Source organism: Callorhinus ursinus, unplaced genomic scaffold (assembly GCF_003265705.2).
Source record: "Callorhinus ursinus isolate GAN/ISIS: 27379988/994484 unplaced genomic scaffold, GSC_fseal_2.0 scaffold62, whole genome shotgun sequence".
Classification (NCBI taxonomy): Eukaryota; Metazoa; Chordata; class Mammalia; order Carnivora; family Otariidae; genus Callorhinus; species Callorhinus ursinus.
In genome coordinates, this window is record NW_027397124.1 from 5,927,314 (window position 1) to 5,941,212 (window position 13,899).

Consider the following 13,899-nt stretch of genomic DNA (forward strand, 5'->3'; position numbering starts at 1 on the left):
TCAGGTCATGATCCCAGGGTTCTGGGATCAAGCCCTGCCATCGGGCTCCCTGCCCAGCGGGAATCTGCTTCTCCCTCTCCCTCTGCTGTTCCCCTGCTTGTGCTCTCTCACTCTCTCTCTCTCTGTCAAATAAATAAATTCTTAAAAAAAGAAAAAATAAGAAAAATGGGAGATTTCAAAAGTTTCTGTTCGTCTTGCTTTGTGTCCCCCATAGATCATAAGCTTTTAGTTACATTTTCATGCTACCCACTGAAGATACAAAATTGACTGTTTTGTAATAATGAATAAAATCTTGTGCATGTTACAGTTTTTTTGGCCAAAAAGATTAATAACTTTATCTTTCTCAATGTATTAAAAATTAAAAGATTTCATATAGTTCTCAACTGCTTTTCATCAGAAGCGCTTGAAATCAAAAACTCCTCCCAGAAATAAGGACTGATAATTAAAATGAAGGAGAAATTCATTGAAATGGAGGATTATTAAAATGTATTTTAAAATGATAAAGCTTTTTACATTTTCTTTTCATTTGGGACATGAATTATGCGGTCCAAAAAGAATAATTAGATACTTGAACTTAACAAACCCTGTTGTATTAGTTTTCCTTTTATTGCCATTAACATTTTAGGTAATTGGCTTTTAAATTCTTCCATAAAGAATGCTTGTTTCCTCTTGCTTCCTGATACATTTACATGTCTAATTTATTCAATTTTAGGTGCTCCTCTTACGGCGCCCACCTTTTCTTTCCATCTTTTCTTAAGCTATTTTTAACTTTTTTCTTAATGATTCCATCACCAAAACACTGAAATCTTCAAGAAAGTGCTTTCAAAATTGCAGTTGACCTGTCCCTATCCTCTGTGAGAGGATATTTTCCCTCCTGAAATGCAAAATCACAACGGCTGTTGCTCTCAGGGTCCTGCAGAGGTGTGCCCAGCATCCCTAGTTCTGCTCTAGGCCCCTTCCCTCCCAGGGCCACTGAGACCTGGGCTCAGCTCCACCCCTGAAAGGTCTACTACCAGGGGAGTGGCTTTCTTCCTGGCCAGGGTTGAGAACAACAATTGGCATCTATACTCAATAGAAACAAAAGCAGGGAAGAGTGTCCCCGGTAGAACAGCTCTTTAAAATGCACATATGTTTACTCCCATTCACTACAATTGTTCCTCTGATTAGCACTTTGTCAACTGGGATGGAAAACTTGGGGGCAGGGAGGAAGAGGGGGTGATCGGACAGGTGAGATGTGGGGAAGGTCAAGCTGCCGAAAGACGTGGCTGGAGAGCCGAGAGCCGCGTGAAAGAAAAAATGCTTTACAGTGTTATTGGGACCATTATTCACAAATCATAGCCATTCCTTCCCACTTTCCTTTATTTACCTCTCAAAAAAGAATCGTAAGTTTAAGGATTCAGTACTATTTCCATATGATTAGCATTCAAGATTTGTGCTTTTTTTTTTCTTCCCACCAAAAGTAACTGTCGGGAACCTCATATACTTCTTGTCAAGAGAAAGTGAAAGACTAATGTCTGCTGAGCATCTAACTGTGGTAGGCACTATCCTGGCACCTTCGTGGGTACTTTTTTCATTTAATCCTGACCGTGACCTTTGCAGCAAGATACTCTTCCGCCCATTTCATAAATGAGGACAGTTAGGCTCAGAGAGTGACTTTCCCAAGCCACGACACAGAGCCAGGAGCTGAAACCCCATCTGTCTGAACCCCAAACCCCATGTTTTCACTGGTGACCACGATAGAGGCCATCACCATGCGTAAGAGCTCAGTCAGCATGTCCGCCGGGCTAGGGTTTGAGTACCAGCACCATTACTGAACCAGCTTCGAAATCTTGATCTATAAAAAGTACTTAGCAGTAATTATTTTTTAAAGATTTATTTATTTATTTAAGAGTGAATGAGAGCACACACGTGCGCACAAGCAGGGAAAAGGGCAGAGGGAGAGAATATTCAAGCAGATCAGGACCTGAGCTGAAGTCAAGAGTCAGGACCTGAGCTGAAGTCACTTAACCAACTGCACCACCCAGGAGCCCCTTAACAGAAATTTCTAACTCAGGTTTTTGTGGCGATTCAGTGATACAGTGCACGTGAAGTATTTGATAAGTGCTAGGAAGTAAAGAAACTCCGGTGCTCAGAAAGGAAGCATTGCTTTTCTTGCTAAGCGAGGCAAGGAATTCATGGTCTGGCAGGACAGCTCTCACAGGCCTGTGCTGCAGGGAGGGTGCCTGGCTGTCACTGGGGGTGTTATTACGGGCGGCGGGGGGTGGGGGGGGGAAGGTGTTAGCAGAGACTGTGGCTCTGCAGAGCAGGGAAATATGCAAGCAGAACAAACTGGACTCTGGATATAAGATACCCGATGGGAGAAGTACCTTTTTCCTTTGTATGGTATCAGATTGCCTGAAATCTGGGCCCTAGATGTACTGACTCTAGGACTCTTAGTGCTCCACATAAATGGACTAGAAATGATATTTGGCATCCTGAGTCCTTAGACACAAAACAACTCTGTGCCTTTTGCCAGCACATTCTACAGTGCACTCTGTAGTCAGTGCTGAAGAAATTCCTGTTGATTCTGTTGCTGCAGAGGCTGGGCGGTGCCTTGGGGAGAGGGTAGGCAATGGCTCAATGTGTTTATAGGTTTTTCAACAAAATTAAGTTGAGCCCCCTTGTGTTATGAGCTGTTTCTTTTGTCTCATACTTCTCCAGGCTTTTACCATATTTGTTTTAACCAGAGACCATCTTGGGAAACAGTTTGAACCCCAGCTGGAATTTATCATTTGAAAGCCATGGCAGAGGGAGAACAGGGATGCCAGCAAATAAAATTAAAAATAGGGTTTTTCAGTTTAATAAAATTAAAACCTAAACAACATCTGAAAGTTTTGGCTCTTTTGTGGCTAAGACTCTGGCAGTACTTGTGTTCTGAGCCTAGGTCCGGGGAGCCCGTTTCAAGAGCTGGGCCTCTCGTCTTTCTGCCCACTCCCCACTCCATGCTCAGCAGAAGGCCTGGGGGTCCCAAACAGATGGAGTAATAGAACTGTGCCCAAACCAACGAAGGGACGAGGGGGACCAACTTCACTCAAACCACAGAGCAGGCCTTGGTTCTGCCAGGGGAAATGAGGGAGTTGATGATTACAGTCATCTACAGAATCACCCGCCCTTGTGCTTGTGTCTTACTTAGTATTGGCTAGGCCTTGTTGTGAGACTGTGATCAAGCTGGCTCTCATGTTGGTACTTAGTACCATCAAGCCCTCGTTCTTCCCTCTGCTGTCTCTGCCTGCAACCGACGCCCATCAGACCAGTCCTTTGGTGGTGTTGGAGGAGGAGACACACATTGTACCTTCTCCAAACAAGTAGGATCTGGCAACTTTATTGGACTTGTCAGAGTCCTGTGGATAGTAAGGGCAAATTCAACTTTAAAAAATCTGCTTTAACCTTCAAATGACTATTAATTTTTCATGAATTCTCTTTAATGAGTGGGCTTTCAGAAAGTCTCATTTAATGGTAACCAAAGTTCTGGGGTAGGACAAGCCATTTCTATTTCAAGTTTCCCTTTTTTTTCCCCCTCTCCTTAAAATCCAGAGATAGCATTACATCTTGTAGTTAATTAGGACAACTTTGTTTATAATGTAGCCCCTTTGCGGGGAGAATGAAGGAGCGGAAGGTCACTGCTTCAAATCAGAATGGGACAGATCTGCGTGGTGTGGACTTTGGCAATTACTTAACTTCCTCAAGTCTCATTTTTCTTAATCTGTGAAAAGGGGACAATAAGTTACTTGCAACATTTGTGTGAGGGCTCAGTGAAAAGACCGAGCACAGATCCCAGCCCATAATAAGGACTCCATACCTCCATGTTTTCCTTTAATCCATAGTTCCATCAACTTTTCACCAACTGTAAATGTCACTTTGCAAAAGTTATTTTTAATACGCTTAATGTAGTAAAAACAGCCCATATTTAAAATCCTAATATTAAGTTTCACGTTGTATAATTGCACAAAATTAATTTTACTGAGTGAGCCTTTTATGTTTTCAGTTAATAAAAGTCCATGTTTAGTGCCTGAGAGTCCTGTGAGTCTCTTTAACTGTGTTATGGGAAATTTTGCAGGATTTCCAGAAATTATGAATGTCACTGGAAATTTCTACTTCTCATTATTTAGTGCACAGTTCTTTGAGATCTATAATTCAGTAGGTGACAGGGGAGGGTTTTTAGATCACACCATCTGTGGAGGCCTTGTAAATGCGTGTGAAGCAAACCACTGTTGTGGCTGCATTGCCAAGAAAGACTTCCTACAGTCACGCTGTCCTCATGTTTTAGAGTTTTAAAAAGTTAACGGCATTTTCAGCTTCTCTAAGGACTCCTATTGTTCAAACTACTAAAAAAAAAAAAAAAACCCTGTAGTTATTCTAGCATAACTGACCTTTATTGCAAATTGCCTCGTTTTATCCTAAAGAGCCCAGTGTTGCGGGAACAATTGTCAGGACTTCCATTGTCCTTCAGAAGTAATGAGCTCTAGTACTTCTCGGTGTTTAACTTTGGAGGACAGTTATGCACGCCCTGTCAAATTTTATCAGGTTACTTCCCTCATTGTTAGCAATTCTTGTCCTTTTAAGACAAGGAAAACAGAAAACAGAAGACACTCTATGTGTAATCTAGACACACATTTATGCAGACACATACCTACCCACCGTGACTTATCCCCAAAGGTACCCGTTTTAAAAACACATTCAGAAGGGAAATTTCATTTTCCTTGCATTCATCCAACAGATATTGGCGAGCACCTCCTGTGTGCCAGGCACAGGGAGTGTTCAGTGGAAAAGAAGCATATGTCCCATCCTGACCGCTTTGTTTCCCGTACCCCCCAGCCCAAAGGCCACCATTGAGGCCAGTTTCTTTTGCTTCCCTTCAGAGATCTTCTGTGCATAGCAGAAATATATTTGTGTGTGTACCTCACTATTTTTTTTTAATCCAAGTGATAGCACACTATACATCTCACGTCTTGGAGAATATTCCAGATCGATCTAGCTCACCTTTCTATCTTACTGTTGCATAGCATTACATTGGATGGTTGGATGGTTATTTTATGATGTCCCTGTTGCTGGACATACTTAAGTAATTCCTAGGGGTTACTTTTCTTCTCTTTGGGGGCCTTCTCCTCTTTCTCCTGCCTCACATTTCTTCTGCTGCATCACCCCATTCCGTGTCATTCCATCAATAATGGTTCTGGGAAAAGGGATGCCAACACACCATCTTCCTGGACACCCCCGCCCTTGTCCGTACTTCCTGGTAGATCCAGGCCAGCATGATGAGGTTACATTTATCTAGTAAGGCCCTATCTTTCACCCCACAGATTTCTTGTGGTTACCCTGTAATTGTTGATTACGAAGACAACTTATCAACGGTTCTACCCCCGGATCCACTTCTTTGAATTGCAGCAAACTTGAGAGTTGACTCCATCTGGCAGACATCATACGCGGTACCTTGGACTGTCGCTGCAGGCTGCCTGGGCTGCTCACCGCTCGGTGTTCTCCCACGCTGGGGCAGCCACGTACCCCAGCCAGAGCCAAAGGCTTCCCTCTGTTCCCGGATCACAGTGGCCTCCTTTTCCTTTGAATGACAGTGTTCTTCCTGTGTGATTTTATTTCCACTGTAACGTAGAAACTTCTGAAGATCAATCAAAGCACATTAACTTTAAATGCATCATAATTAGCTTGCTCCCTTTTGGATGGCTCTCTAAAGTATATCTAGTTTCATTTCTGGAAACCTTCACTGTCAGAAGGTTGCTTTCTTACACTTGGTCATAAAAAATAGGAAGCCCCTTCCCAACTTAAATCTTTAGAGACTTTGAAGTGACCTTGACCACGGGTTGTTGCTTCAGCTGTACCTTCTGGTCTTTGTTATTTCTGGTCTTCTTCATGTTGACATCACCATTCTCTGCCTCTGAGGTTCAGTTTTTCCATTTCCAGTTGTTTCTTCTCTCTTCATTCCCCACTTTACCCCTCTGTGGATGTCTGTTTTTTTCAAAAGCAGTTTCTTCTTCAGAGCTTGCTTGTTGCTCTGTGTTATCTTGTCCCCGAGCAGGATAATTTACTGTTCTCTCTTACTCCCTCAGATGGTTAGTCAGCGGGCCTCACCGATCCCCTTTATATTAAAGGGTTTTATCATGATGCTAACCCAGTTTCTTATTCTGACAGTGAAATTAAATTGAAAAAAAATTTTTTTCTGGACATAGATCCGCTCCTTTTTTAATTTTAAAAACCTGGAAAAGTTAAAGTTTGCTTTTAAACTGTGGCCCCCTTCCTTTTTTTTTTTTTTTTTAAGACGGTTTTCTAAGCTGGATCTGTAAATTCTTTATTTCAGCCATGAATCACTTAACTGCCACTTACGACTTCAACAAGTAATTATAATTATGACATTTCTGCCACACGCCCAACACTCTTCTAGACCTTGGAGACATAGACTCTGCCCTCACGAGATCCACTTCAGGCAGCGGCCCATAATGTAATCTGGGAGATGGAGCCAATGTGCTGGAGAAAATTACAATAGGAAACGGGGTAGGGAGTTCAGAATGGGGGTAGTTTCAATTCAGGTGGTCAGAGAAGAGCTCCTTGGGAAGAAGCCATTTGACCAGACTTGAAGGAAACGCTGCAGCAAGTACTGGGGATTTATCTGGAGGAAGGAGGTGCATCCTGGCAGTGAGCACAGCAAGTGCGGAGGCTAAGGAAGCAGGTGTGTGGCACCTGGAAGGAAGAGCAAAGAGGCCACCGTGGCTGGAGGGTAGCCAATGGAGGAAGTCGGTCAGAGAGGGTCCCAGGAGCCGCATGGCCTGAGGCCTTTCACACCATTGCAAGGACTTTGGCTCCAGCTCTGAGATAAAGAGCCATTGGACAATTTTGAGCAAATGAGTGAGGTAATGTGTCTTGCTCTGTGATGTAGTATTGTCACATGTTATTGAAGAGGATTTATGACTGATGAGGGACAAAGCAGCTGTTCTTCCAGTTCTTCTGTGCTTAGTTAGGAGTATGAAGTAGATCTAAAGGACCCCATGTTTTCTTTCCTCTTCCTCCCTCATCAGTTTGTTGTGTAGATGCCAAGACCATTATTATCACTAATGTAATTATTTAATAAGCCTTGTCTTTAAGCAACCAAGAGCTCTCAATAACAGTTAAACTTTTTGTAAACTCAATCCTGATTTAACATATTTCTTTACAACTTACTTCAGTACTTCTTCCACAAAATGAGAAGATAAGGCATAAAATGAAAGACATTTAAATTTAAAAGCCATAAATATAGAACCAGAAAATAAATCAAAGTATGTAGGAAGAAGAAGCCAATGTGACAGACCCATTTGGGAGACTGTTGTGAGGTGATTGGCCTGTTTGTTTGCCCATGAACTTCATGGAAACAAAGCCAAAAAGGATCCCAACAGATCACACAATTATCCTAGCCTGAGTTTTTCCAGACCATCGTGCTCATCTTTTCGCTTCTTCCTCTAATGCAAGCTGCCACGTGAAATGTGTTTTTAACATACTTCTTCGTCACCAAAGAGTGATGACCTTCTAAAACAAGCTGGTCAGTATACATTTCACCCTTATTCCTACTTGTCCTACTTATTTATGTGAGGAGGGTCATTTTTGCCAAAAGAAACAACTTTCTATTAAAATGGTTAGTTTTGATAACTGTAGACATTAAAATCTGGGCTGATTTAAAAAGGTTTAATTGTCAGCTTCTGAAGGCAGAAACTGTGCCGTTCGTCTTTGTGTCGTTGGTATCCCCCGAACAGCCCTTCGGTCCTTTATCCACAACTCCGAAATCTCAAAAGCTCAGAAAACAGAAAATCCTATCAAAAGTTGGGTACCAGAATTCATTCAGAGGCAAAACCTGAACCAAGTGAGACAATTTTTTAAAAAAATCTTCCTCCGTCCCATCGTTTTGCGAATACTCATCGGTTTTACTTACAGAAGTGGTGAGAGGTTTAATTTGGGTGCTCTGCAGACCCTGCTGGATGTTTCCGTAACAGTTGGTTTATGCATCTTACTACTTTTCTAAAATTTAAAGTGTAAATTGCAAAATACATCTGGCCCTGAAGGTTTTAGAAAGGGGCTGTGGGGCTGTCATAGCCAGTCCCTAGAGCGGCGTGGGTACCTCATAAGCGTGAGTGGGAGTGAAGTTTGACTATTTTGAGGCACTTAGAAAAGGGGAGCTCTTCCACAGCCAGGCCTGATGACCTTGAGGTCTCAGGGGAATAAAGAAAGATGACTCAGTTCTTAGAAGCGGTGCATTGAAATGCTGCCTTAGTTATTCTCTTAGAGTAGTTGTAATTGCTCTTTCGTTAACCTAATACATCCCAGGAGTAGGAAGTATTACTGTTATCAGTTAAAACTATTCCTATTAGTGTCCCAGCAGGTGCTTTTTATGTGATTCATGCATTTTTCAGGTTGTCTCCGTATCTGATCATTTTGTATCATTTTGTTTTTCTTTAGCATTTTTTAAGGTGTCACATCAGCCTTTTTAATGCTGGTGATTTAATTGCAAAAGCACACATAAACAGTTTGAAAGGTGCGAGAAGAAATTCACAAGTCACGTGGGAAATAGCAACAAAGCTAGCATTCAGTCTGGAATTCCTTCCTCCACTGTGCAAAACAACCCACTGCCTGTGGGTCAAATGGTGTGTCCTGAAAGTGAGAGAGAAATGAGCTCAATACAAGAAACGCTTGTTTCACACTGAAGATACAGTGGGACATACAGATATGGATTAAATACAGGCTTTCCCCTCTCACAGCTTAATCAGGAAAACAAGACGTGTCCCTAGAATAAGTGAAACGCACAGCAGAACATACCAGAGGAGAGTCTTTGCAGCCTGGGAGGTCAGGAAGGGAGATCAGGAACCGGAACTAGGTACATGGAGAAGGTGAGCTCGTGGAAAACAGTTTGGGAAAGACAGAGGCCAGCTCTCGAGAAGCTCTGTGTTGAGTGGCGGGGACTCACAAACAGATAAATTATTATGGAAAATGGTCAGTGTTATCCTGGGGGCTTTGGAACCATAGTGGAGACTAATCAGCCCCTGGGAAGGTGGGCAGGAGTTGACTTTAAGGCTGGGTCTTGCGGAACACAGGATTTCACCCCCCCAGAAGGGCCGGGGTGGGCCTGGGAGCGCACTGCTGGTGAGTAAACTCTCCACAGTAGGACAGGGACACTAGAGTGACTTTTTATATTGTATTGTCATTGCAGGCGAATCACACATCCCTTCTGGAACGATTCAGAGTGGGAAAGGTTTGCAGAGTAAGAGTCAGTTTAGGACCATTGCGCCAAAAATCGTGCCCAAAGTCCTAACGTCCAGACTGCTATCGTGCCATTCCCCGTCACTCTCCGAGCAGGTGAATCCAGGACCCTCCACCAACGCCAAGCCCCTGGGGGTGCCCGCCCAAAATTATGCTCTGATGCAGGTTGCTGGACAGGAGGGGACGTTTTCTCTCGTCGCTCTACCACACGTTGCCTCAGCTCAGCCAGTCCAGAAGCCCAGGCTACCGCTGCCTGAAAACCTTAAACTGCCTATTCCCCGATACCAACCCCCAAGAAACAACAAAGGATCAAGAAAGAAACCCGTTCGGAGCTCCTCTGAGAGTGGTGGTGGCATACCTCCTGCCCAAACGCAAACGTCTCCCACCCCACCTGACCATTCCGAACCCCTGCCCAAAGCCGGCCCCTTGGAGCAGGCGCCATCACGAGCCCAAGCCCCAGCCGGCATCAGCTCGGCACCACCAGCCAACCAAGGTGGCCCCGGAGACTCTCCACCTCCGGTGGCCAGTGACTGTGGAGATCCGAGCCCTCCTGCCGCCCCGACACCGTCCACACCAGAGGAGCCCTCTGCCAAGCAGGACCTCGCAAAGACTTCAGGGAAAGCAAACTTGGCGACCAGGAAAACCTGCAGCAAGCCTTCTTCCATTGCCAGTGGAAAACTGAAAGAACAAGTCGATCTTGCAAAAGCCATGACCATTTTATCACCAGCTGTTTTTGGCAACACAGTTCAGCTCATCTCTCCAGTCCCCAAAGGTAAACTGCCGATCCTCCCGTACGCCAGAATGAGAACAGCAGAGGTGTGCAGAGGTCCCTCAGAGGTTACCACCGCAGACGGTTCTCTGCCTGGGCTCAGGGCCGCCTGTGATCAGACCTCCTCCATCACGGAAGGCTTTCAGGCAGCCACCAAAATGGTTGGCAAGACACCTGCTCTGCAGTCGTCAAAGCAGAGTCCCTGCGAGAGTGCTTTTTGTCCCGCCGCCAGGCTGGATCTCAGCCACAAAGCAAAACTGAACAGCGGGGCGGCAAAGAGAAGAGTACGTAAACGAAAGGTACCGGAGGAAATGTTGGCGTTTCAGGGGAAAAGGAGGAAGTGTATCATTAATAAGTGTAAAGAGAGTAAAGAAAGAGTGAAAACCGATCCCCAAGAATCCAGAGACCAAAAACCCGGGGCTCTGAAGAAATACCGCAGCATTATGCCTAAGCCTGTGATCGTGGTGCCCACTCTGGCTCCCGTGGCTTCTCCAGCAGGTGCGTTACAGCCCCACACACCCGGCAGCCTGGCACAGGACGTTCTGTTGGGTAATTCACTCACTCCTAAGTATCTGGGCTGGAGGCAGGATGGCGGTACCTCTGCGAAGCCCAGCTCTGTGCTGCGGAATGGCTTCCCCGGCATCAAGAAGCCTTGGCACCGGTGCCACGTCTGCAACCACCACTTCCAGTTCAAACAGCACCTCCGGGACCACATGAACACACACACGGACAGACGGCCTTACAGTTGTCGGATCTGTCGCAAGGCGTACGTGCGGCCCGGCAGCCTGAGCACGCACATGAAACTCCACCACGGTGAGAACCGTCTCAAGAAACTCGTGTGCTGCGAATTTTGCGCCAAGGTGTTCGGCCACGTCAGAGTCTACTTTGGCCATCTAAAAGAAGTGCACCGGGTCGTCATCAGCACCGAGCCCTCCCCCGGGGAGAGGCCGCCGGGGGACGTGCCGAAGAACAGGGGCCTGAGCCCGCGAGGGCCGGAGGGATCCGTGGAGAGGTGAGTGCTCATGGGACGGAGGCCCGGCAGGGAGGGCGCTTGGGATTTGGAGAACAGGGCGAGGTGTCATCTCTCAGATGAAGATTTCCTAAGGTGGCTGCCTCTTCCTCCTCGTTCTCTAAAGAGTGATCTCATTTCTCTTGGGTTTCTGAGCAGTGACGGTGTTTCATTACTCTCACCCCTGTAAGGCCAGGTGCAGGTCTGCTGGGGACCACGGAGTGAGGGAGAATTTTGGCATCTGAAATACGAAGCAGTCAAGTCCTGCACATAGTTCCCGGTGCTCTCTACAAAGTAACTGTCCCCAAACCTTTGGCCACAGATTTATATCTAAACCCCATCCTTTGTCCCAGAATACAGCCTGACCCGTGGTGGGGACTCTGCATGCCCCACACTGACTACACCCTCAGGTGCCCAGACCCAACCCTTTGCACGTGCCCAGTTTTTCCTGTCAGGCCGGATTAACGTTGCCCGGGTCACTGCCCCCCTGTGCAGACCCTGGCTTCGGGTGTCAGGGACCAGCAGGCTGCGAGCGGTGGGTGCGCCAGGGAGTGCCCCTCGGTTTGCCCGCTTTCCGCCGGATGACAGGGAGCTTCCCTGGAAGCCGTTCTCATCCGCACCAGGAAAATTAAATATTGTCTAACGTTAGACGCTCTGCCTCTCGTCATTCTTAATTGTCCTAATTGTTCCAGATACTTTCTATCCCGTTGTGTCTTCCTCTGTCACGTTCGTTCATTCGTTCATTCGTTCATTCAACGAATGAAGTCAGGGTCACCTTTCCTGTTTCTTCCCGGCTTTTCTGTAGTTTCTCTGCTTTTCTTCGGGCTTCCCTGTCCACCTACAGACATCTGTGCCTTTCCTTAACTCGTATAGCGGCCTCCCTCAAGAAACCACCCCTTCTTCATAGTCTCCTGTGGTGCATTTTGATTTTCAGGTACAATGTCCACACTGCTTTCCGTGCTCAAGGTTAGTGAGGAAGGGCAACAGTGTGGCCGAACCAGCAGCGTCCCTGCCATGCTTCACTTGCTGCTACCTGGCTCCTGTGTTGATGACACCTCGTTGGTCACCAAAGAGTAGTCAGCCCCCCTGGGGGAGAGACAGGTTAGAAAACACCCCTTCCCTCAGTGGACGCTGGGAGCTCGAGAACCGGGTGGCCCCAAGCAGGAGTGACGGCTCGTGTTCCCTGTGGCTTCTGCTTCCCCGGTGCTGTTTCCCCCGCCCCCCTGAACTTCTCCTCAGCGGGGGTGTTTTGGATCCCTGAAGGCGAGTGTCCGAGAGGAAAAGCTCCGGTTATGGTTTTCGTGAAATCTTCTATTGCCTTATTTCCCCCCCCTTTTCAGGGAAAACAAGTCGAGCCTGGAAGAAGACCTCCTCCTCACCCAGGCAGATGAAGTCAAGTTGCAAATCAAATGTGGCCGCTGTCAGATCACTGCTCAGTCTTTGGCTGAAATCAAGTTTCATTTACTTTACATCCATGGAGAGGAAATTCAGGGCCGGCTGCAAGAGGAGATCCTACCAGGAAGCAGAGGTGCTCAGGAGGACCTGGTGAAACACGCTGCTCCTTTCTGGAAACAGCATCCTGAAAGAAGAAAGCTACTTAACAAGCACGGCCCCCCTGATGAGGAGTTCCCCACATTTCCCAAACTGAAAAGGCAGCTCTGCCTTCATCCCCAGAAGGATATGGAAATCCTCAGGAAGGCTGAAGGAGCCCAGGCAGGACCCAGCGAGGCGGGGGCGGGTCCCAGCCCCCACGCCCCCCAACTTCGGTCCCATTCAGGCTTTAACTGCGTCTTGTGCACACAGACACTGCCAAGGAAGGAAGAACTCCTCCTGCACTGGGAGCAGCAACACAACTGTGAGGACCCTCCCAAGCTGTGGACGATTTTAAACGCCCTCTCCCACCAGGGAGTGATCGGACTTTCTGGCAAAACTGAACAATGAAATACTGGGGTGGGAAGGGGGTTAAAGAGAGTGTTGCTTGCTTGCTTTCTCTTTCTCTCAAAGCTTTGTGTTCCTAGGGTGGTGCTTAGTTATAAAAGTCAAACAAGTTAGGATCAGCATTAATGAGCACAAGTGATTTTGTGCATAGTTTTATTTTCTTATGAAATATACTTATATATATATATGTCTTCGATGTATATTTTTCTAGCCACATGCAGTTTTATTTCAGAATTCTGTGTACCAATTGTTAAGTGTCCCAGACCTTGAGAATAAATAAAAAGATGAAAATTTGGAGATTGAACTGTAAAAAATGAGAGGCTGTTCTTCAAATACTGTTTTCAGCATGTCTGAGTGTGTGCATATATCATTTTGTTCAGCTGGTTTCTGTTTAAGTAGACCGACAAATGTGATACGTTTCCAGGTGGCAAAACCAGTTCAATCTCAAGTGTAGTATAGTGTTGATATTTATCAGATTTGCTGGTGTAGTAGGAGAGGCTATAGAGCAGTACATTTAATAAGGTTCGTGTCTACTGTAATGGAAAATCCATGTTTCCGGGACTTAGATTTTTTTTGTTTTAATTTTGCTATTTTCTTAAATGTACATTGCCTTGAAGATCAGATGTTGGTTAAGCCTTACAGCTGTAGTGTTCCATATCAAAGTAATCAAAACTTTTTTAGTACTTCAGCTAATAAAAAAACATTTTGGTTAAAAGTTCTTTTCAAATAGTCCTTCAGGCCAGGAAATTTACTATCTGGGAAGTGCACTAGGTGGTGCAGTCCAGATGGCGAGGTGTCTGAACGGCTCGCCCTCCCTCCCAAGGAACTTCACAGGGTTGTCACTAGCCGATCAGCTTTCGATGCCACTGTGCCTTTCAAGCCCAGGGTTCACTTTGAAAGTCAAGAGTAATTG

At 45.8% G+C, this 13,899-nt stretch overlaps 1 protein-coding gene across 13 annotated transcripts in view; it reads left to right on the forward strand.

Annotated features, from left to right (window-relative positions):
- The window catches only part of ZNF438 (zinc finger protein 438), a 179,011-nt gene extending 165,326 nt beyond the window's left edge, over positions 1 to 13,685 (forward strand). For 10 of the 13 annotated variants that reach the window (XM_025885835.2, XM_073885441.1, XM_025885837.2 and 7 more), the window contains 2 exons: positions 9,221 to 11,051; positions 12,389 to 13,685. In XM_025885835.2, coding sequence (XP_025741620.1) covers positions 9,221 to 11,051; positions 12,389 to 12,989 — 2,432 coding nt within the window. In that variant the 3' untranslated portion in view covers positions 12,990 to 13,685. The other 3 variants (XM_073885445.1, XM_073885447.1, XM_073885446.1) reach the window with 3 other exon arrangements.
- Positions 13,686 to 13,899: the final 214 nt, after the last annotated feature.